The sequence below is a fragment of the Erithacus rubecula genome (assembly GCF_903797595.1).
Source record: "Erithacus rubecula genome assembly, chromosome: 2".
Taxonomy (NCBI): Eukaryota; Metazoa; Chordata; class Aves; order Passeriformes; family Muscicapidae; genus Erithacus; species Erithacus rubecula.
The window spans coordinates 55,089,955-55,113,165 of record NC_136685.1 but is presented as its reverse complement, the minus strand read 5'-3'; the positions used below and the strand labels follow the sequence as shown (position 1 = coordinate 55,113,165).

At 40.8% G+C, this 23,211-nt stretch overlaps 1 protein-coding gene across 1 annotated transcript; it reads right to left on the bottom strand.

Moving 5' to 3' along the window:
• Window positions 1-2,245: 2,245 nt before the first annotated feature.
• On the bottom strand, window positions 2,246-22,789 carry GINM1 (glycosylated integral membrane protein 1). Its single transcript, XM_079299289.1, has 8 exons — window positions 20,870-22,789; window positions 12,183-12,242; window positions 11,910-12,006; window positions 9,018-9,166; window positions 6,765-6,921; window positions 5,884-6,014; window positions 4,996-5,159; window positions 2,246-3,188 (listed from the first exon to the last, which is right to left on the bottom strand). Exons 1-8 carry the CDS (start codon window positions 20,972-20,974, stop codon window positions 3,080-3,082), a joined length of 972 nt encoding a protein of 323 aa, XP_079155415.1. The 5' UTR covers window positions 20,975-22,789; the 3' UTR covers window positions 2,246-3,079.
• Between the last annotated feature and the right edge of the window lie 422 nt (window positions 22,790-23,211).

The window sequence follows — 23,211 nt, the reverse complement described above, 5'->3', positions numbered from 1 at the left end:
GCTGTAAATGCCATTATTGTGAGCATTTTGTTCATGTGCCTAAAATTCATCACTATGCTGTGAGTGACAGCTGGACATTCTGAAAAGGGACTTCCACCAGTGTCAGCAAGGAGAGGCTCAAGACACTGAGACCTTGTGAGAGCCCCTGAATCCGTGGGTGAACCTGGCATGATGAACCCAGAAATGAAAGGGAAAAATGAGTGAGTATACAGGTGTGTACATTTACAGACTTCCATTTCCAGAATGGAAAACAAATTTACTATTTTTCAGATAGTGTTATGTGTCAAGAGTTGATAAAGATACACAGTATTTTGAAGATGTGAGTACTCTTAATATTTACTTTTCTGTTTGTATGTAAGGATGAGAGTGTAGCTGTCAGCTGTTTTTGCAGATTTCTTCTCATAATTCACTGCAAACAAACCAGAATCTGTCTCCCACATAAGAAGGGAGAGTAGGCAAGCTTTTGGTCCTTGGCAGCAGTCCATAAAGGGGCCACTTAGGCTGAGTGATATATTTTGAGATAAAGTCTCCTAAAGTAAACCTCAACTTAAAAGCAATAGTTTAGTATTGCCAGCCCTGTTCACTCTGAAGGAGCAAAATTAGCATGTCTGTAATGTGTAGTATGGGAAAGAAAAGGTGATAGAGGCTGAATTTGTAGCTGAGAGGTTCATTTTGGTTTGGAACATACAGTGTGGTGATACACAGTCCTGAACATAGGAAGGGCTGCAATGAGATGTTTGTGAGGAGATGATGTTGCTGTTTCTACAAACCTACCACTATCCCACCAGGGACTTTTTTTTGGTAGGTGGGTTTTGTTCTGGTTCTTTTTCAGTTCCCAGTCCCTGTACATACCTTCCCCTAGAGGGCACTTGTATCCTCATCAGTTCCTGTCCTGGAAAAGTAAGACCTACCATAACTGGCATGCAGGACAGTTGCCCTTTCCTTACTGTCTTAGTTGGGTGAGGCAGTTTTTTAATTGATTTACAACACAGTTCAGAGTTGTGCCAGCTCAGAGTAGCACTCCTCTGAAATACACAAGACTTGTGATTGGGGAAAACCATATGCATGCTAAAGCAGAAACACAAAAGCTTTAACTTTTTGAAGACTTGGTAACTCCAGCTCCTTAGAGCAGCAGAAACTGTCTGGCAGTTACTGTGTTCAAGACTTGCACTATTTTTGGAATTTCATTAACCTGATGGTGATACTTCTTTCCTGGTGCTTTGTAACTTCGCAGAAATCAGCCAAGTTTTAAAGCAGTACCAACACTTTCTGGCTTAACCATGCATTTTTTTGCAGCTGTTTAGAACAGCTAAATCTCCTTGTGGCTTTTGCAGGTGCTGGGTTTCCAGTTTCATCAGGAGGGATGCAAAGAGCACATGCAAACAGCTGCTGAGTTTCCATCTGCAGTGTAATTCCTACTGTGCTTGTGCACTAAGGGAGAATATTATGTTTCTTGTCCATCCTTTTTTTTTTTTTTTTTCCCCAGGAGAAGCTAACTTCAGCCTTGTACATCACTTCTTCTGGAACTAGACTAATGGAGGGGCCAGGGAATAGCCATATGAATGAACATCCATATCCAACTTCCAGAGAAGTTTATCTACACGTGTTAGAAGAATTGCTCTTCTCTGTGCAATCACCATTCCTGTGCTAATCCTTGCAGTTTCTTGTTCAGCCATAGGTGGCAATCCCTCTGCCACCCACAAGGTACTAGAACAAAAATTAAATTAAAAAACAAGTTTGAGCAGTGTCCCCATTACCTTGAGCTGGTTTGGTGCATACCACACTGCATGACTGGGTGGTGAAGTTTGGTCTCATTTTATTACAAGGCCAAGTCAATGTTAGAAATGTTCCTTTTATCACTGCAGTGCTTTCAGTTCAATGAGACAGTGAAAGTTGTTCCTGTCACAGAGCAGCTGTAAGGACCAGCATCTGAGTAACCTGGATCTCATTAAACTCATGATAATGTTTCCTTAGGGCAGGAGGAGGGGGGGCTTTTCTCTCTCATTTTAACAACTCCAGATGAGCAGGGGTAATTCTGATCACTCAGATAGCTGTGCTCAGTCTAGTGCCAGGTAGTTACAGTTCTGAGGTGTTTTGTTTCTGTTTTTTTTTTTTCCTATTTAGTCTTTTGGCAAACAATTTTTGTAAGAACAATGAAAAACTAAGAAACAGATACTGCTCAGAGTCTGAAATGTTTGACCAACTGCTGTTTTACCTAACTATAAATGCACACATGAACACAATCTAATAAACAATTTAAATGTTTATTTGAAAAATGTTAACAGTACAAACTGGCAGGAGTAGACTGGGCCTACTCAGCAATAGTAAGCCAGTATTTCTGTAGAATTTAATGGAATTTTCATTTCTCTTTTGGGACTTCATAGAGTACTGCTGTCACAGATACAAAAAGCAAGCTGGTTACAACTGCTAACAATTTTTATGAGTGGAAGGGACCATAAATATGTAAAGTGCTTGAAATATAAATCTGCTGTTCAAATTTTTGTTTTGCATATATAAAATGTCAGATCCTTTGAGTAACACAAATGTTTGGTAGTGGTATCTTCCTTGCAAGACACACTCGACCCTATGAGACCTGGAACCAGGTGGGGCAGCTTTGCTTAGGTGTGCAGGCACAGCTGATGTTTGCAATATGCCCTCATCTTTTTTCTGAAGAATGCTGTCTGTGGATTTAAGGACACCCTGAATTTCATAATCTTGTTAGTCAGGACAGCTGACTTGGTCTATGGACATGAAGGCAGCCAGCATCCTGTCAGAGGTGTGGAAAAGTGACTTCACAGAAGTTAAAACCAATGGTAGCCCTCAGGGTGGAAAGCTGCTCTATTTTTGAAGCTTCTGAAAAGGCAGCTGTTCTACTTTGAAGCTTCTGAAAAGGCTGCTTGTTTATGGAGAGGCACAAGGAAGTCAGCTTTGGGCCTCGGCCCGAGTGGCCCTTTATCAATTAATCAACTGACTTAGTTTTCTTAGTAGGAAAAAACCAAGGTATTAAGATCAGGTGCCAAATATCAGATCAACTAAAAGTGTGTTTTTAAAAACCAGTAACTTCAAAGTAAAAATGCTATTAAGTACATGCTTTCTCATCTAAATTATTTTTCTTGTCTGAAAGGTCTGAAGGCAGGCTGATGGTAGTCACAGGTACAAAGCTGACTTGATCCAGGAGAAGGATGCCTCTGAAAGGTAAGGTTACCTGGCATTAGAAAATAATACACAAAACAACTCTGTGTTCTAAAAATTAGACTTACTAACTCCCCAAACTCAGTTTAAATCAATGCATCAACTAAGTATTACCCTCATAATAGCTTTTATATGAAGTTGCAATGAAAAATGCTACCAAAATGTACTGGCTGTGGTTTCTGAGGGTTCTCTTTGCCCAGTTTCTACATATGAAATGTCAGCAGTGTAGGCTCAATCTGCTGTTTCATAGTAGCCTAACACCATTTGCTGTCAGGACCTACAGCTGATTCTCGGGGACTCAGCAACAACCTCCAGTTTCATCAGTGTACCACAGAATGGCATTGAAGACTTGGGATGAGGTCTCAACTCACATCTGCCACTGTCATTCACCAGATGAGATGTTCTGCTAATTCTTACTGGTTTACAATCCTGAGTTAAACCTTCACCATTCTTTAGAGGACTGCTTTACACAGGCAGCAAGAAAATAACTGGTTTAGGGGTTGGTTTTTTGGGATTTTTTTTTCTGGATGGTTTGGGTTTGTTTAAGTGGAGGAGGCGGTTCAATTTCTTCATGCACTCTAACAAGACATGAGCAAGCCCCACGTTCCTCAACTGGAAGAGAAATTACTGCAAGCTGGTTCCTCTGCTCCATACTGACCTCTGCTATGGACAGGCCACCATCCACTTTGCTGAACAATTTGTTTGGATTAGAATTTTCTTCCCAGTTCTACTTAGTTCAGTTTCATACACAGCAGTGTTAAGCTACTTACTGCCAGTGGTAAGCTGCTTACTGCTGGGGAAAGTACAAAGTGCTTCTCCACTGGTTCTGCTTTAACCAGGGAAGCCCTCCCACATGACAGCAGGCTGTGGGAAATGCCAGGGGAAGCACTGTCTCTTTTGTCACTGCAGTTTCCAGCCTTCCTGATCTTCCAACCCTCCATTTTCCTGGTTTGTCAGAAGGACCAAGGCCACTGCCCTGTGTGGATACATAAGTTAACTGCACACAGGGCCATTCAGAGGCACAGCAGATCAGCTGCCTTTGAGGAAGGATATCAAGCTGTGCTTGGGGCTGATTAAGCATGCTGCACTGTCAGTCGTTTCCCAGAGAACATAAAGTTCCAAGGCACAGCTCTTCCAGAGCAGACTTAGGTTGCTTTAAAGTTCAGGTGTTTGCCCATTCCAGCACTAAATAAACACTGATTTATTACCTGCAGTTACTAATTAATCTTTTGCCCCTTGTTCTGAGACCTTGCTTTCCTGAAAAATGTTAGTGCTGCGGGTAGCACAGAGAGTGGATACAGCCCTTGCAGGCAATCAGCTTTGTTTGTGACCTCTCTGCCAGCCCCAGCCACTATGGCTTGGAAGCTGCCTGCAGAGGTGGGTCCCCTCTGGAGAATTCCTCCACAAATTTGCAAAGCCACGTTTGAGGCCTTTCGGAACTGCTGTAAAACAACATGGTAGGAGTATGAAAAGAGCTGGAGATGGTGGAATTGTTTAGCCCTAGTTTCTACCCTCCTCTCTTGGAACTATGTAAATAACATCTCCCAGTGCAATTCTTAGAAGACTTGATAAAAATTTGGCAGTATGACAGCTCAGCTAAAGACATTTCCAATGAAATACATGCCCATGTTTCTCTGAAATGCCCATGTGTCAGACATGCACTTGGAATGGAAAGTTACCAGTAGCTTTCTCAGCAAATTCTTGCTACCATTATCCTACAGAATCAGCCTGCTTCTTGGAAGATTCTTTTAGTCAGTTTTTGCTGTCATCAGAACAAAAAAAAGAATTACAAAAATTACTTACTTATTTTCACAGGATGGGAGAATCACCTTTAAGACTTTGATAATAAGAGTTGCTCCAACAACTCCAACAACAACAACTTCCATGAAACTGAATAAGATAGGTAAAGATTGAAACCAGAATCTGCACAACCCTTTTCTCAAGTCTTCCACCCACTGGCACATCACCTACAAAACAGGTAAAAATACAAAGATTGCAAAACAAAGCAACTGCTGGGTTTTTGGGGTTTTTTTAGCTACTGGTAAATCACATTACATGGTGATAATTTTACTTAAACTCATATATGCTTAAACATACATAAAAGCATGATGGAATTGACTGATGGCTCAAATATCTTTATTGTTCAAAATCTGAAACAGGTGAAGGTTTAGTTCTCTGTTCATTAAAGGCCTCTTTGGAAAATAAAGGACACTTGAACAGAACAGACTGAGTTGTAACTGTAAGTGTATGGCTACAGAGGAGGCCATGAAACCCATCCTTGCCTAAGCAGGAACTGAAATTTCTCCAGCTGTTACTGTGTTTCCTACAGCAGGTGAGAACAGTGGTCCATTTCTCAGAGGGCTAAGAACTTCAGCAGAGTCAGGAGAAAATGGTGGAATATAAAGCAAGAAATATTTAAAATTGTCATAAATACTTAGTTCAGTAATAAGTAAATATCACAACTGATTATCATGAAGTACCTGTGTGGGCAGAACATGGCAAGATTTAGAAGCCCAATGGATTCCTACTGAACTTGTCACTGCTGAACAGTAATTTAGGAGGGGGTATTTTCTGATTTATGTGAGGTTTGTTTATCTACAGAAATCCACTGGCCTTAGTGTTGTCTGTCTGTAAATTATTATATTTATACACTAGTAATTATACTAATAATTAAACAAACAACAAAAGTACCTTGTAAGAAGATTGAGGTTCTGTCCTAAGAGGGGTCTCTGGTAACTTGCCAGGTAATGTCTCTTCATCCACTGTAGTTTCTGCTTGCTGGATGAGGTACTGACTGGTAGTTTGCAGTGGATCTTGAATATCTGAAGAAGAAAAGCTAGATTTAGTGTAAAGTTTGCTTTTTGTTTGACTCACTGCAGGAAAATAAAGACATGGTGTGTTTCTCTACAGAGGGTACAGTTCTCACACATTTATAGCAAGAACACAGGCAGCTTTTTTTTTATTTTACTTGAGTAGTGAACTTGATAAAGAACAGTAACAGTGTTACAGTGCTACCTTTAGCTATGTCCTTAGCTGTAAATTTCAGTTGTCATCAGATTAAAAGGTGATGGACTAGATCAAAATATTCTAATCCAATTAAATCCTTGACAGTTTTTGATTAAACAAAACTGAAATAAGACATCAAGTAACTTCTTTGCTTTTAACTTATTCATGTTTAATAAAAGAAAACTGTTCTGTGGCTTGGAATTGACCCAGACAGGTATTTCCTCTACAGTTTTCTCTTTCATTCTCAGGAAAAAGGGGGACCTGTGGAGAAACTTCCACTGCAGATTTGAGAGAGAAATTTATTCCTGTCAGATGTCTGGATTGCAGACTGCCAAGTATCAAGTACTTCAAAAGAGAACAGATTTGAAAACAAACAAATAAAATACCTAATATGAACAGTTGAATTTAGGTGTTTTAAAAAAATAAAACCCAAGACATATATAATAAAACCCTCTTAATGAGGAAATTCTTTCACTATGTAAAACAGGGGATAAATGATGTTCTCTTACCCTGTGAAGCAATAGATCAACTAGGGATGAGAATACTACTTAACAGCTGAGAGATACCTTTTCCTGAGAGGTTGGGCAGTGTAAACAGCACATCGTTGTCCCTTGGCATGGAATACAGCATGCTCTCTTTCAAAGGGACAGTGTAGTTGGAATGTCTAAGTACTCTCAGGTCCTTTACTAAAATATCTATTTCTGTTACTTCTTCCTGCTGAACCTACAAAAGATACAAACATATTACTGAGTTTAAAGCAAGACTGAAGCAGGCTGGCTGAGGATACCAGTACATCCTAGAAAACTCCAGGCCACTAAGATATACATATAGGACTGTTATAATATGAATTAGTATTTTTTTTTTTTTCACAAATCACACTTCTGTAGATCATACCACATCAGAAAATATGCTGAACAGTCTGCAAAAGCACATGGTCATCAATCCATGGGCTCTTAACCAAATCTCACATCACTCCTCTTGAAGGGAGGCATTTTAGGGCATGGAAAACTCAGGTATATAGTGAAAGCACTTGCAAGCATTGAAAGTGTTGCTGAAGCAAGACTGACACTTCTGCTTTTGCAGGAACATTGCTTGTTTTCAACAACTGAAAGCCAAGTGTCTCAGCATTTGGTAGTGTCCTGCTTGACATCCTTGTCTCCAAATGAAAGACAAGCCCTTGACAGATGGACCACAAAGTGGATAAGGTTGGTTGGTTGCACTCTAAGAAGTTGCTGGCAATGCCTCAATATCTAAATGGAGATCAGTGATAAGTGGTGTCCTCAGGGATGGGGTTTACACTGCTGCTGTTTAACAGCTTTGCTGGCACCATGGACAGTGAGACTGAGTGCACCCTCAGCAAGTTTGTTGATGATACCATGTGGTCAACCTGCTGAAGGGAAGAGATGCCATCCAGAAGCAGCTGAAGAGGTTTCAGAGGTGGACCCCTCACAAAGTTCAACAAGGCCTGGGTTGGGGCATTTCCAACTACAAGTACAGGCTGGGAAGGGAATGGATAAAGAGCAGTCTTAGAGAGAATGACTTGGGAGTGTTGGTGGATGAAAAGCTCAACATAACCTGGCACTGTGCACTCACATTCCAGAAAGCAAGGTCTGTCCTGGGGCTGCATCAAAAGCAGTGTGGCCAGAAGGTTGAGGGCAGTGATTCTGCTCCTCTACTGTGTTTATGTGAGACTGCTTTTGACAATCAAGGGAAACAGCATTAACTTTCTGGTTGTTTTTACTAGGTCCCTATGAAAATCTGAAATGCAGTGTGATGTCTAGTTTGAGGCCTGAAATACAATTTTACTGTTGTGTAACAACTGAATTAAACCATGATATCTTAGGCTATTATGAGTGGGATAAAGATTTCCTTGGAAAAGCTACAGACCTCTCAGTGGGGCTTTTCACTAGCAGAGTAAGATTCTGACATGATCCAGATCCTTGTAAAAAATATTTAATGCTGACCATGCAATTAATCAAGAATCAATGGTATTATCATCATTATCCTTTAAAAAAAGAAAAGGCAGCAGAACATAAGCCAGCTTCAAAAAAGCCTGGCCACATGTAAGATGCAGATGTGCAGAAGCAGAAGTATGACACAGAAATAAGCCAGTTGCTGGCTTCAGCATCTGGATCTTTTCTAAAGAATCTCTTTGGTTAGTAAATCAACTACACCATACAGATGATTTTGAGAAATCAGTTCTGCACATTTCAATCTGAGTTAGAATTGCAACCCCTCACATTGACTGTTAGAATTGGAGGGGTGGAGGTGCTCATCTCAAAATCTATGTTCATTATCAAGATTCAAATTATCTTACATGCAAAGTCTTCTAAGGCTAAGCTCTCAGGTATAGTGGGCTTTCACAACAAGCCCACTTGCCATAAGTTTCCTGCTGCAAGCTCTTCCCCATGCTACCTGCTTGAAACCTTTTGTTAACTTGGAATAAACAATGGGGAAAACCTCAGGATGCAGAATGAGCCCATGCCCCTTTTGTTTGTTTTGTACACTAATTTATAAATCAACTCTCGTCTGTGAGTCTGACTTTGCTTGCACAAGTTCACTTATTCAAAATGCATGTGATATAGTAAATGATAATTATTAAAATATGAATAAAAGCATTAAAACTTGAAGTTTCCTCATGAAACATGCCCACTGTTATACTGCCAGTTTTGCTGTTATCTTTCTCAGTACTGTGTTAGTTAACATTAAATATATACTTTATATTCTAATCACCAGCCAGATACATGTAAACCTTTTAATCCTACTTGCCTCTCCTATATTAAAAACAAGCAGAAAGTTGTAGCAGGGCTTTTTTTTACCTGTTTTCCATCAATTTCTGTCACTTCTTCCTGAATGACAATCAGATGCAAATCAGAAGTGGATGCCAAAGGCCACTCGTGAACCATGATGCGAACACGGACGGTTCCCAGGCGCTGCTGATCCGGTAAGTTATCCAAGCTGTTCTCCACTGTAAGCACACAGTGCCATGATTTTCAAAGATGAACCATCTCAATCAGAAAGCAGTACCCAGCCATAGAGAAAACAGGTGCATAGATGCACTTGTTATGTCAGATAAACTCTAACACAGATGCCTTTGCACAGGCAGCACCTGAATGGAGAAGTTGGAGTAGCACTAGCATCAACCCAGAGGTGCCAGAACAGCTCTACAGAACATCTGTGCTAAACTGATGTCCTCAACACTTCCAGTAACTGCTTTTACAACCAGTAGATTCTGAGCAACAGCTAAAACAGATGCCATGATTTTTTCACCAGTATATCACCAAATCAGACTCAGAGCAGGTCTCATAATGCAGCAGAGCTGTACAATCCCCTGACTGAGGAGCCTGCAAACAGTGTTGCATCTCTGCCTTTGAGGTTTGCATTTAAGCACTCTAAGCAGAGCTCTTTGGCTTGGTTATTGCTGCATTCTTATTTCAGTTGTCCAAAGGAGTTCTTAAGAGTAATGCCACAGCCTAGCCAACCACCTGTGTAAACATCTTGGTTTGCACAACATTCCCCTTCCTCTGAATACAGAAACAAATATGCTCTTTTCCAGGCACACTGCAGCTCCTGCTCAAGATGAGTGCCAGTTCCCTCCTACATATTTTTCTGTTCCCCTTTCTGTTTTCCTATGTGACTGATGACACCTCAACCTCTCTTCCTACCCAAAAGCTTTCAGCAATTTCAACAATTTAATATTCTACAAGCAGACACAAGAACTGCCTTTCTACCCTGGATGTTTCTGCATAGTCTTAGTATCCTTCTCCCAATTACCACACCTCTGCCTCAGGTGAGGCCATGCTAGAACTGAAGTCCTGGAGAAGCACAAGAGTGGAGGTGAGGGATCTCTCCAGCATGCAGATACCAAGGGACATGAACTGAGACCAAACCATCCCTGCTGCTAAGCCACAGGTGCTGTGTGTGTCACTTGCAGTGCTCAGCCTGCCAGGTGATGTGGGATAAGGCTCAACTTGGGTCTCAGTCACACAGTAAGTACTCAGTGTGTTCACCACTTTTATGCTGTGATCCCTGTCCTCATAAAGCTATTTTTCTTATTTAAAATACTTCCTGTCATAATTTAGTAATGTCTTCCATTGCCAAAATAAGTGGCAGAAAGGAAGCTCCCTACAGATGTGAGCCAGGGCACTAACCTGGTTGCTAAATGTTTTCTGACTTGGAGCAGCAAGCATGCACCAAAGGTCCAAAGCTTTTAAGATGCCAAGCAGCTGAAGCTCCCTGTGTTTCCAGCTTTCATCGTGTGTCAGGCTGCTCAACCACCTCTACATTCACAGGAGTGACAGATGCACTTCCAAAACTGACATTTGAGGGAACTTCAAGTGGGGATGTAGGTGCCAAGAATGATCTGACAACGATGTCAGAGTATGTGGTCTCTAATATTCAAAAGCAAGACTATTAAGGTCAAATTTTGTTTTTATATACACTCAAGTATTTCCCCCCACTATTAGTAAGTATCTTGGTATTTCTTTAGCATTTTACAAACAATATCAGAATCTGTTGTTAATAATTTAGTAAGTAAATAGTACAAACATTAAATTACAAGTAACAGAGAGAGGTACTGTGCTGGAGACTCAGACACAAACATGGAAATAAGAGTTCCAGGTTGTTAGCTCCCAGATTAAATCAGTATTTTCCTCACTGTTTCAGATTCAAAACTAGTCACTGAAAGTGCTACAACTATGATTTGGGAAGAATGCTCAGAAACTCTCCAGAATTAGTCAATAAAATCATATCTGTGTTTCTGGAGTGAGTTATTTTGCACGTGAATGACATTTTGCCATGGCTTTTTACCAGAAAAAGAGAAATTAATGACTGCTCTCCCTCTCCAGAAAAGAAATACTGTCAAATTAATAACTGATCACGCTTGGGAAAGAAGGGTTCAAGCAACAAGGTCACAGCTCAGAGAAGCAATTTCAAAAAGTGTTAGTATTCTGTAAATGCCTGATGAGGACGACCTCAGATATCAGCCTAGAGACTGACTGCATCTCATGCAGCAGAAGACTGTTTCCAGTACAACAAAAGCTTAAATCAAATAAGCCTAATGGTCCTTGTTTAATTAATTATACAGTATGCTCTGTGGATCTCCAAAAACATCACAGTACTTTCTGTTTTTTCATAAAAAATGTAGCATTGAATCAGTGGAAAAACAGCAGGTTCAGGACAATATGAAGTCATTTATAACTGCAGGACCCTAGCAAAAGTGCAGTATTTGTATTATAATATCCTATCCAGCAGAAACTTGTCTGTCCAATAGATCTAGAACTGGTATCATTAAAAGATCTTCCTAACAACAATTCATACTTTTGTTGTTGAATCTCTTTCTGGATACATGCCAACCAACCTAGGGACTGAGCCATTAGCAGGGTGGAGTTGCATCCTCCTGTTTACATTGTCTAGCTTGTAAGGCAAAACATTCCTTTGAAAAGATGGGCAGAGTCTGGATTTCAGATTAGACCATTCACACACAAGCCTATTAATGTGACTTGTGATGAAGGCAGTAAGATTTTTTTTTGATCCATTTTAATACCAAAATTGTCCTACCTTTGGAATTGTTTTGCTTCCACAATGCTCAGGTTTACAAAATACAGAGCACATAGCTATTGTAAGCTTTGGTTACTAGACAACAGGGAAGCCAAATACCCCAGGGAAGGGAGGAAAATAAAAAAAAGAAAAAGGAAAAAGAGAATACTCACATATTATTGTTTGACATGTTATGTGGGCAACCCCGCTTTTCATAGGAAAGTCATTTAGATAGACCTGTCCATTAACATAGGTGATGTTAAAAAGAACCTGAAAGAAAGACAGCCAGAATGAGTGTATGTTTCCTGTCTCTATGCTGCAATTTCCTCTCAGAGGAACACACTCCTTACTGACTGATGTCAGAATAAAGGATATACTTGCAGCTGCTGCAGACTTTGTTTCGCTGCATATTAATTCACTGAATAAATAGAAAAAACCAGACAAACCTGTCCTTTGTGAAATTCTCCACTGGTGTTCAGCATCATAACACCAACTCTGATTGCTTCCTGGAAAAAAAAAAACAATGAGAAGAAATGTAAATTTGAGAAAACACATGAGCCACTGCAGGCAACTTTCATGTAATGTCCTGGCAGAATGACTTTATATTAACCCCAGAGCGCATTCCCAGGCTTTCTATCCAGCAGACAGAAGGAAAAGGAATATGCTTTCTTGTTTCATGTAAGGATTAGTCTGGTTTCTTCAGCCCTCTTTTGAATAAAGAGGACTGATGACAAAGAATGACATCTGCATCCCCCTATGTATAGTTCATGTTTTCTTGTAATAAAGCTAAAATAATAATAATCGTTTCACAAGGATATCATGGAAATCTCTCATGTTAGCTGAAAAATAATAGACCACAAAAGGTAAAAATCAGATTCCCTGTAAATGCTTTTTTAAGCACTCCAGTTGGTCTTCAAAGTGAAGTTTAATACATGTTAGTCTGTAGTAAAGAACACTTAGTTTTGCATGCAGAAATCCTGCTTCTTTGGATATGATTCCCAATTTAAGCCTCATGGGACAAACTCACAGAAAACGGGGACTTGCTTCTTTCTTTCAAACCCTATCTGCTGTAATTTATTGAATCACTCATTCTGTCTTCTCATTTCTCCCTTGTAATTTCAGGGGCTGCTTTGCAAATGGGACCTTAAATCTCCCAGGTCTGTCCCTAACAAAAACTACACACAAAAATCAAATCTTGTTTGCACATAGATAAAAGTAACGATTGCCACACTGCTTTCCTCAGACACCTCTTCAAAAATAATGTTAAGATCCATATTTGGCTTGTGGAAGCCTTAAATCATTACAACTTAATTTCATTAAAACCTGGACATGGCACTTAGTGCTATGGTCAAGTTAACTGGGCGGTGATTAGTCAAAGGCTGGATTTGATCTTAGAGGTTTTTCCCAACTTAACCTTCTTCCTCTGGAAAATGTCTTCATACCTTCAGCATCTTTAGCTCTGTAGTTAAGTCGTTGTTTCACAACCAACAGTTAAAAATGTGAGTTATGTCTCAATAAAAAATTGATCATGCTGAGAATTTAAAATAAATAAAAATGTAAATACACTAAAAGACTTTCATTTAGTATTTTCACACAACACTAGACTTTCAGCCAGAAAATATGTGAAATATACAATACCTAACATAATACAATCCCAGCTCATGAGCAGAAAAGTTCTGAAGTGTGACTATAATGTAAAAAAAATCATTGAAAAAATGGGTGTTAATGAGCATACTCAAGTAGCTAGAAGAGTCAAAAACTGAAAAACAACCTCCAAGTCCATTTCAGCTGGAATCTGGCATCATGAGAAGAATGGTTTAAAACCTAACACAGATAACCTTTTGGTCCAAAATAACTTGGAAATACTTTAGACCCATTTGGCATATCAGTAGGAAAACTATTTGGCCACCAAACCAAAGAGAAATCTCTTCCTCAATGCCCCTTCTATGAAACAGGTTTTTATACTGACTTTTCTTCAAAACTTAAATCCTAGCTATTCAAAGGAAATTAAAATTACCAAATTAGTCAGATAAGCGAAGTCTGTAACTGAAAATATAAACTGGATTAACAGTATAAACACAGGATACATTATATCCTGTCTTCCTGTAATTTCCTCAAATCACTTATTTTCTTCTTATATTTTAAGAATTGTGTATATTAATAATAAAATAAAAATGCACCTAACTTTTAGATCTTTTAGCTCTTAGCATTCAGATGTAAGTCTTACATTCTTAAACTGTTTAACAGATTACCAAAACTTTGTGGCATCACTTCTTAGGTTCTTCTGTTTTCTGGGAATTCAAAGGGCAAAAAAAAGATGGATTTTCCAGGCAGTCTTAACAGTCCTTCATTTTTAAAGCCACTAATTACATCTGAGGCTTTTTACACAGAAAGTATTTCACAATCTTTTTTCAACATCTACAAAGGACCTCACTGAGATTATAAGAAAAAGGAAATGACTGATGAAAAATAGGAAAATCCCCTCCTTTTTTTTTCTTTTAAATCAAATGCTTTACTTGAAAGTGAAAGGCATGAAGGAAGCTAGATATGCTCAACAATTGACTGTTATATGTACAAAGTTAGCTATACATACAATGATTAATTTCCTTCAAAACATCTGTCAGCTCTGTTGACACAGTATCCACAAGCACTATTAGGAATTCTGGAACATACCTAAAACTTGCAACTGAAGAGCACCTTACATTTTTAAGAAATAAAATATTTCAGTGTATCTCTTCAGTGTCTCTGCAGACAAATAAGACAGTTTAACCACTTGCTGCCTCAGCCACTGAGTGCAGTCTCTCCTGCACATCATCCTTCCCTCTCATCCATCCCAAGTCAGTGAAGTAATTTAGCTCATTAAATTGGCACAAAAACTTTCCCTTTTTGGCCAGATCATTTTTCAGTGAGATGAACAAGCATGGAAGAGCTGCCTAAGCACAAGAGATCCAAGAACACAGCTGGAAAGAATGAGCTGGTCTCCTTGTTCTGATGGACACAGATTGTCAGACTGCCTCTGCTGCATGGTGTCTGTCCTTGCAGCATCTCCTTAGGAGACGTCTGTCCTCATCTCAGGTGATGGTGATGCACCTCCTTAATGGTGCAGGTTCATAAAGCTCCTCAGTAACTCAGAGCTATGATCAGTATTCCCCTACAGTAGCTGTATCATGACCCTTGAAATTTGGTGTTCACACACTACAGACAACTCATACTGTTGCTATTCCTGGGACTAGTCTGTTCACACTCAGATCCAACAAATTCTACTGGTACCTTCCCATATCCTGTACATCCATTCTCAGTTGTCATATGCTCTTGTTTTGCAATTTATGAAGAGGTTGTTCATTACTCTTCCTATCTTCCCACAGAAAATAGCAGTGTTCCAGCTTAGTTTTAACCCTTCCTTGAAGGTGAGTTTCACACTGCTGTCTTCCCATGGCTTACCACTGATGTCTCCTGCAGTGTCACACTCAAAACTCAATAGGTCCTGCTGTGGAAAATCTTCCTGACCCTACACATACCCCATAACAAGATCTACAGGATGGCAAAAACAACAAGATGCACCCCCAATGCAATGAAAAGCTGGGCAGGAGTGCCAGGCTAAAGGAAGCATCAGCTGACAGGAGAGCAGAGCACCATCCCAGCTAATCCACTTCACCCACAGCAGGGAAGAAGTGATGCATGGCATTGCCCCTGTTATTGCAAGCCTGATTAGTACCCCTTCAATATTTGCATGTTGATAAGTGCTCAAGAGCAATGCACTGTTTATGCCTCCTAAAGGGGAGGGAAACAGATGTGGCAGGCTAACAGCTCTTGTACCAGTCTTTTTCAAGATGAAATGCCTGGTCTGACAAGCCACACTTGCTAGAAAGTGCTCCAGTGATAATTCAGATCTCTGTCTTTTCAATCCTAGGGCTGAAGACTCACACACTTGCAGAACATTCTTTAATTTCGACAGAGGAATTTTTTTTTATGTTACCATAATAAAATTCAGAACCTGAGGGTGGAGGGGAAGAAAGTGTTTTATAGTGCTTTGTAGATATGTCTTGTGGCTATGCACTTCAGTACTAAGAAAGATATGTATCCCCACATCCCTTATTTTGTGAAAGCATAGTAAGCCAATCCCACAGTAACAAAGGCACTGAGAGCACAACACCAGAACTCTGCAGTAGTCCATACTATTGTACTGTCAATTTCTGGAGAAGCCTCAACCATGAGTATAAAACTTGGTTGTATAAGTTAAAACTCACTTTTCAGTATTAACAGTATCATGAAAGTTTCAGACAGGCCAGTAACTGAAAAGGCTCTGAATTCACTGGGATATTTGAAAAAGCAGTGCTTTGACAGAGCCAGAATAAAAGGACAGTCCCAAGAAGCAATTCAAGTCCCTAAGAATTGGGGTGTGCTTTCAGCTTACCATTGACCTCATTCCATACTTCACAGCCCCTTGTTCCCTCCTCTGCTGGTATGTGCCTTCACACAAAACTCCAATCTGCACTAAAAACGGCCCTATCATTCTTAATGCTCTTAGAGGATCTAAATGTCTCTTGGGAGACATTTCCTGTGATTTCTCATCCCTGTTCTAGTGCTCCAGCAGTGATATTTACAGTGGTAACAGGGACAGACAGAACCTGCAAAGAGGACAGCACCCCTACCACGAATATAAGTCATTCTGTTCTAGGACAGCTAGGCAGCAGCACTAACAGTGTGATGGCATAGGTAACAGTAAACTAGTGCATTTCTGGATCAGCTTGGATCAGCAGAGGTAAGCAGGTAGTGATCATTTTCTAATCCTTTTCTCTTTCACTGTGTGCTGCAACAGAACCCAGGGCTGTCAACTGGGGCAGTATAATCGCAGTAGCAGCAGAAGAACAAGAAGGGGAAAAGATGTCAGCAAAGGATATAAAGCAACTGGCATAAGTTAAAAGGGAATATTCATTAATTCTCAAAGACTAACACAACACAAATCTACAGAGAACAGTTCACCTATTTTATTTTTAAGAAAAATGCTGCAAAAGAAAAAGCTGATGGGTCCAATAACGCAGGAACTTCAAACAGACCCGATTAAAGAATCATGGAAAAACTTTATCCACAGGCAGTGAATACCTGATGGGGTGCACTGTACAGTTTTTCCCAGCACAGTGTAAGTGCTGAGTCCCACACAGCTGCATCAGTCACACAAAGGCCATCAAGATTTGGCTGCTAGCAGCCCACTCGAAGCACAGCTGTTCCCTATTGAGGCTCTCCAAACAAGGCTCTTTCTGCAGCACAGGGCCTGCGGGAGGCAGAGTGGGCAGCCCTGGGAACAGATGGCACAATGCCTTACAAGATGGCCAGCTGTTCAGAGGCTCCAAAGGCAGACACTCCCCCCACAGCCATGACACAGGCACTGCCATATCCTGTTTGCGACTGAAAAATGTAAATGCAGGTTGCCAAATAGGTCAAAAATAGACAAAACTAATAACCTGTTTCTAAGTTTGAGAAGAGATTATGGGAAAAGAAGTGTCTCAATAGACAAACAAAACTACCACACAATCTCACACCACTTGAGTCCTGGCACTCACATGGACAACTGGCTACAAATAGTGTAACTATATATTGCAATCCAGGGGTCTGTGATCCATGCTTCACATAATTCTTTCATAAGAATCAAAACAGAACTATGTTGAAGAGTCTTAACTGCAATCAAGCATGACTGAATGAGTAAGTAGTAAGGGTAAGTAATGAGTAAGTAAGCAGGGTAAAAGTTTGACATGACAAGTTAGAATTGCACAAGTTTGCAGGATGATAATTCATCCCTCACATTTCAGAAAATTTTTGTAGAAAATTTTCTCCATTTAGATTTGGCATTATTAAACTGCATGACAGGATTTAGGGTAAGGTAACTACATCAAGTATTTTCTTAAATGACTAATTCTGAACTCTTTCTTAATATAATAATCTAACATGATGCTTTTGCTTTACTTTGCTTTTCTGAACAAGTACATTTACTTCCACTCCTCCCTTGTTTTGCAATGACTCTTATTATAACATGGTTTACCCTTCCCTTTCCCCTATGTGTGGTACTAGAATTAACTGCCTCTGTATCCTCCCTATTAAACCAACTCATACTATGGTATTTTATCATGAGTTTTAAAGGTGAATACTCAGTCTCACATCACGGAGACATGGTTGCATCATACTGCTTTAATTTAATCAAATATACATGGGAAGATGATGTCAGCTCTTTTAGGCCTAAAATTCACATGTGCTGGGCTGCTGATAGAGAAACTGGCATGAAGATATGGAAGAGACTTTCCAGCACGCTGCTATTAACAAGTTTCTTCTTTAATTAAAATACATTGTACTCAGTGCATCAAATGGTTGATGTAGTGAAGATTATTTCCTGCTGTTGTGAAACAACCCATTCAAACAGAGGTTTCTTGCAGGCAACAAAGAATATAAAAACTTTTTTTTTTCCAGGCAACTGAATTGAACTAAAAAGAAAAAAAAAATAAAAAGTCTGGTAGGAAAGTATATTATTTAGAAAGAACTCTGCTAGCCTAAATTATCAAGAGGTAAACAGAATAAGCAAATAACGTGGTGTAAGCACTGCTTTTACCCAGTTCCTATCAGCACATTAAAAAAATATTCTAAAGCCCAAAACCTTATTCCTGACCTTGCACCAGAAACTTTACTTTAACGTGAAAGTCACTTGTCTTATTGCATCATTCCCTTTAATTTTTTTTAAAGCAGAAAAAAAGCCCAAAACAACAACAAACCCCCAGCTTTGTCTAAAATCACTCTATTTTTAGTCCAGTCTTACATATCTAATTTTTTTGACTAAAATAAAAAACACAACAGACATATTAATGTTAAAAAAAAAAAGAGTCCAGATTTCAAAACAGATTTTAAAAGAAATTACAAGTATTGCACAACAGTTGAGGCGTTCACATTCCAGAGCTGCACAAAAGCATTTCAGCCTTACAAAACGCTGTTTTAGTGTCTCAAGGTTTTTCCTCAGTCCTTCCACTATGGTTTCTGTAACACCATTGCCATCAGCAAGGAGGTAAACTTTAAAACCAGCTTTAATCCCCATGGAAGAGTTAACAAAATGTGAAGCTGTTAGCAGAGTGCAGGCAGTGAGCTCACAGAGCTGTAGAGCACAGTCCAGCCAAAGCACAGCTGGATTCACTGATGCTGCCTGCTCCCAACCAGTCTGCAGACCCAAGCCATCCTGAGGAAACAACACAGCTATTCTGACCCCATCACCCACTGTCACTGAGCTCACGGCTTCTGAAGGCAACTTGACAGCATGGCATTCCCACTCTGCCCATTCCCACTGTCTAGGCATTTCTGTTCCTAACAGGCCACCAGAAAACAGCTCCATGTCAAAAAACATTGATTCTTCTACTCAAAACTTTTGCAAGACACATTGTTACTTCTGCATCAAAACTAGTCCTGTATGTACAAAACTAAATAGTGCAGGAGCAAACACAAGTTTTTATTTTGCTAAGTTTAACACTGAAAAAGGAAAGACCACTAAAGTAAACATTTTTATGCCTCTTTTTGACTCTTAGAAGAAATTTTCTGCATATACTTAGGCCACCAGACCCGTATAAAACTAGAAGAGTGCAAACACTTCCAAGCTAGCAAACCATGATCTCACAAGACCACCTGAGCAGCATGGCACCAATGGATGAACTCAACCCCACAAACAGCACAGCTGTGCCCATAAATGCATCATAGTCCCTAAATCAAGCCCTACTCACACCCCAGAACGTATCTGCTCTATCTCTGATTCCAAGCTACCTTACATGGGACTGCCCTGGCCTGCTGCTCCTGCTCATGCTTCCACATCCAAAGGCAGCAGACACACAAACATGCATCCGTGTCCCTTAAAACTGCCACCAGTGATGAAGAACTTTAATGCTACTGAGCTGTAGCTTCAGTGGGAAAGTGTGACAGCTTCTGGGTAGAAGGTGAGCAAGAGCACAAGTCTGTATTAGAGTGCCACTTAATGAGCCTTTTGGCAAATTCACCACTCCCTTTCTCAGAGGGATAAGCAAAATACCCAAGGATTGAGCTCCACCTGTTCTCTTTAGCACACCTCACTTCAGGCATTCAGGCACGTTTTATTTTTCATGGAGATCTACATGCCCATTTTGAAATCAGAGCTAAGGAGGGCTCTCTTCAAAAGCTCATGGAGAGAAGCAGAGACCAGGAAGCAAGGCCAGGAGCGAATCCTGTTTCGCAACACAGCATGTGCCAGGGCAGGGCCTCGGTCAGGCCTTTCTGGACACGTTTTACTCAAATTACAGTAATAAATAAATAACTTTGGAGGGAAAAAAGACATAATAAATTTGGTCAGGTAACAGTAATTTCATATTGGCTAGACAAGTTGACTACAAACCCCTCACAACTCTTCCCTCTGTGATCTTACACTTCGGATTCACAATTATAATAATTTCAGAGGATGTATCTGACCATGGTTTAAGCTCAGGCTCAAGAACCAAGCTCTTCTGTAATTCTGGAAGTCAGAGCTCACCTGGTTCTGTGGCAAATTTTTTTATTCCCACCGCAAAGTCCTCCTAAGTAGTACCCAAAACATCCCTTCCACTCTTTTAAAAGCCACCAAATTTAAAACTGATGTCATCAAGATACAGCATAGATACTGGAACAGCAAAACAGGCAACACAAGGCCCTGTGTATTTACAGATATACACCAACACACCTAAACCCTTTCCTCGGTTCAATTCACGGGCAGGCTAAGGCACGAGTGTGGACCTAATGCAGTGTACACTTCTACGGCACTGAACCACGGAGATGAAGGCGGACAAGCCTGAAAACACAACACAAACACACCTACACTGCACAGAAGTAACCATCTCCCCCTTCAGACCTGTCAGATACGGCACATCGAATCCTACACAGACGAGCCAGCACAGGCAGAGGGGAAAGAAACCCTTTCGCTCCACGGCGGGGTCCGGCTCACCGCCGTGAGGGAGAGGGGCAGGGGCAGGAACAGGGAGGGGAACAGGGAAAGTGGCAGCGGCAGGAAACAGGAACAGGGAGAAGGGCAGGGGCAGGCAGAGGGACAGGGAAAGTGGCAGTGGCAGGGGCAGGGCAGGGATAATCGGGCTGGCCCCGGCGGTACCTGTCCCAGCGGCACGGCCGAGCCCAGCAGAGCGGCGGCCAGAGGCGGCAGCAGCAGCGACAGCGGCAGCAGCCGCAGCTCCCGACGTCCCAGCGCCGCCTCCATCTTGCGACCCGGGAATTAAAAGCAAGTGAAACATCAACAGGCGGAGCCGGGAGGAAGCGGGGGCGGTGGCGGGAGGGGGCCGGCCGTGCCCCGGCCCTGCCCCTGTCCCTACCCCTGTCACTGTCCCTTGTCCCTGGCCGGGCAGCGCCGCCGCCGGGTGATCCCGAGCTCGGCGTTGCGGAATAAGGCAGGAGTGCAGAGCTGCGCCTACAGGAGCCCGTCACGCTTAGTAGGCGATTGCAGCCTTTGAAAGCACGGAGAGGTACCCGTACAGATAGTGTTAATAATGTGAAATGCTCTTGTGAAATGGCCGGCGTGTGTCGTGAGGCGCCTGCTGTTGTCACCTGCTCTCTTTGGAGAGGGTCGTAGGGCCGCAGCAACACCGCGCCGAGCCCTCAGCGCCGCACTGCACGAAAGGGTTCTGGGCAGCAAAAGCAGGCAGGGTGCTCCAGGAGGGAGCAGAAAGTCATCGGAAAGGAAGAAAGCACAAGATAAAGTTTTCAAGAGCTAGAGGTTATCATCACAAAGAACAGAAAGCAGAGGGAAACTTAATAGTGGCAGTCAAAACCATGGAAGTGTCAGTCAAAGATGAGGAAAACCAGCTGGACCACCAAGTCCTCAGTGGATTTGAAGATAACAAGTGTTTTATTTGCAACAAGAGGGATTGTTGTTACCTATTAGCAAAAAATGGTGAGCATGGCAAACATATGAACACCTGGTTTAGGGAGGTTTTAATACTGCCATATTTCTGTTTTGTTACAGCTTGATTTTATATTGCTCCATGACCCCCTATTGGTTGATAATGAAAATAAATAATGAACATAAATCATAAAGGCCACAGAAACTTACTTTGTGTGCAGTTCACATTCACAAGACACTGATACGAACATCTGGCACAAGGAACAAGACATTGGAAAATGAGGCCTAAGAGAGTTGTATATTGTGAAGTGTGTTTCACACACTTCCATGAAACCCTCAAATATTTAATCCCTAAACACATTTATCATCAGCAGTTCCTACTGTTTTAGAGACGGCAAAGAACAGAGCTGACTAACTTTGTACTATCCACAGAAATCAGTAGCAGAAGAAGGGATAAAAACTGACATCTTAATTTCCCCCACCTCTCTTCACCATCATTTAATTTACCTAATTTCTCGCATACTCATCCTCAAGATTTTTTTTATTTTTAATTTTTTTAATCTGTTGTGTTTGGTAATCTGAAAGCAATAGGTTCACTGTGCAGTCTCATGAGGCAGAGAACTGTGAGGTAAGTGAGCCCCCCAAAAGGGCTTCAGGAGCATGTTCAGGGGTATGAGGGCTGTCAGAATGCAGCTCTTGTCAGTACTTGCACTCATTTGCATGTGCTGGTGGGAGGAAGTTTAAATGACCAAAATTTCTAACTATGAGTTGCATTCTCTAGAAGTCAGAGTGGGGGTTGGCTTCCAGCAGGGAAATAGTACAGTGTTTTGTGTAATAGATTCATTTCCCCAGTTGTCTACGAAATGTACCAGAAGCATCATAATTAATGTTATCGGGGTATGTTAAATGGAGGGAAGCGAAGATCCCTGATCTGCAGAATTTATAGATTCTGCAAAATTCGGCTTGGGTTCTGAGCTGACCTTGAGGAGTTTAGCATCTCACTGAACTGGAGTAGTAGATGAATGCCTATTTATTTTTTACTATCTCTATTTTCTAGTTGCCTATCAAGCAGTGCTTTCCTTCTGAGTCTGTTTCCATTGTTCTTTCCTTTTTCTTCCCATTTTTTCCACTCTCTTTTTTTAATCCTCTATCTTTATTCTCCTGGAACTTAATTAAAACTTCAAATATTATGGACTAATAGTGCTTTCAAGTATTTCTGCCTTCTTCAAATTTCAAAGCTTCCAGTAGTCTCACAGCATAAGAGATGTCCTAACATTTTTATTTAATGTAAATAGTAAAATTCCTTGCAATAATTAAGTAACTTATGATCTGTTTCACAGATGAACTGTCGTTGGGTGAAAGAGGAGCTACTCAGTGCTAGGAAAAGCTGGGAGCATAACAAGGCTTTCCCCCTGGGCTCAGCTGTGAGGCTCTTAGGCTCCTCCAGTCTGCCAGTGAACATGTCCTGACATTTTAAACCATTACTAGAATATGTAACATTTTTAAATATACAGTATTGAGACTGACTACTGCTTGAGCTTCTGTGTGCCAGAAGTGCTATATTTCATTGGGTTTTTATTTAAGTTGGAAGTGATATC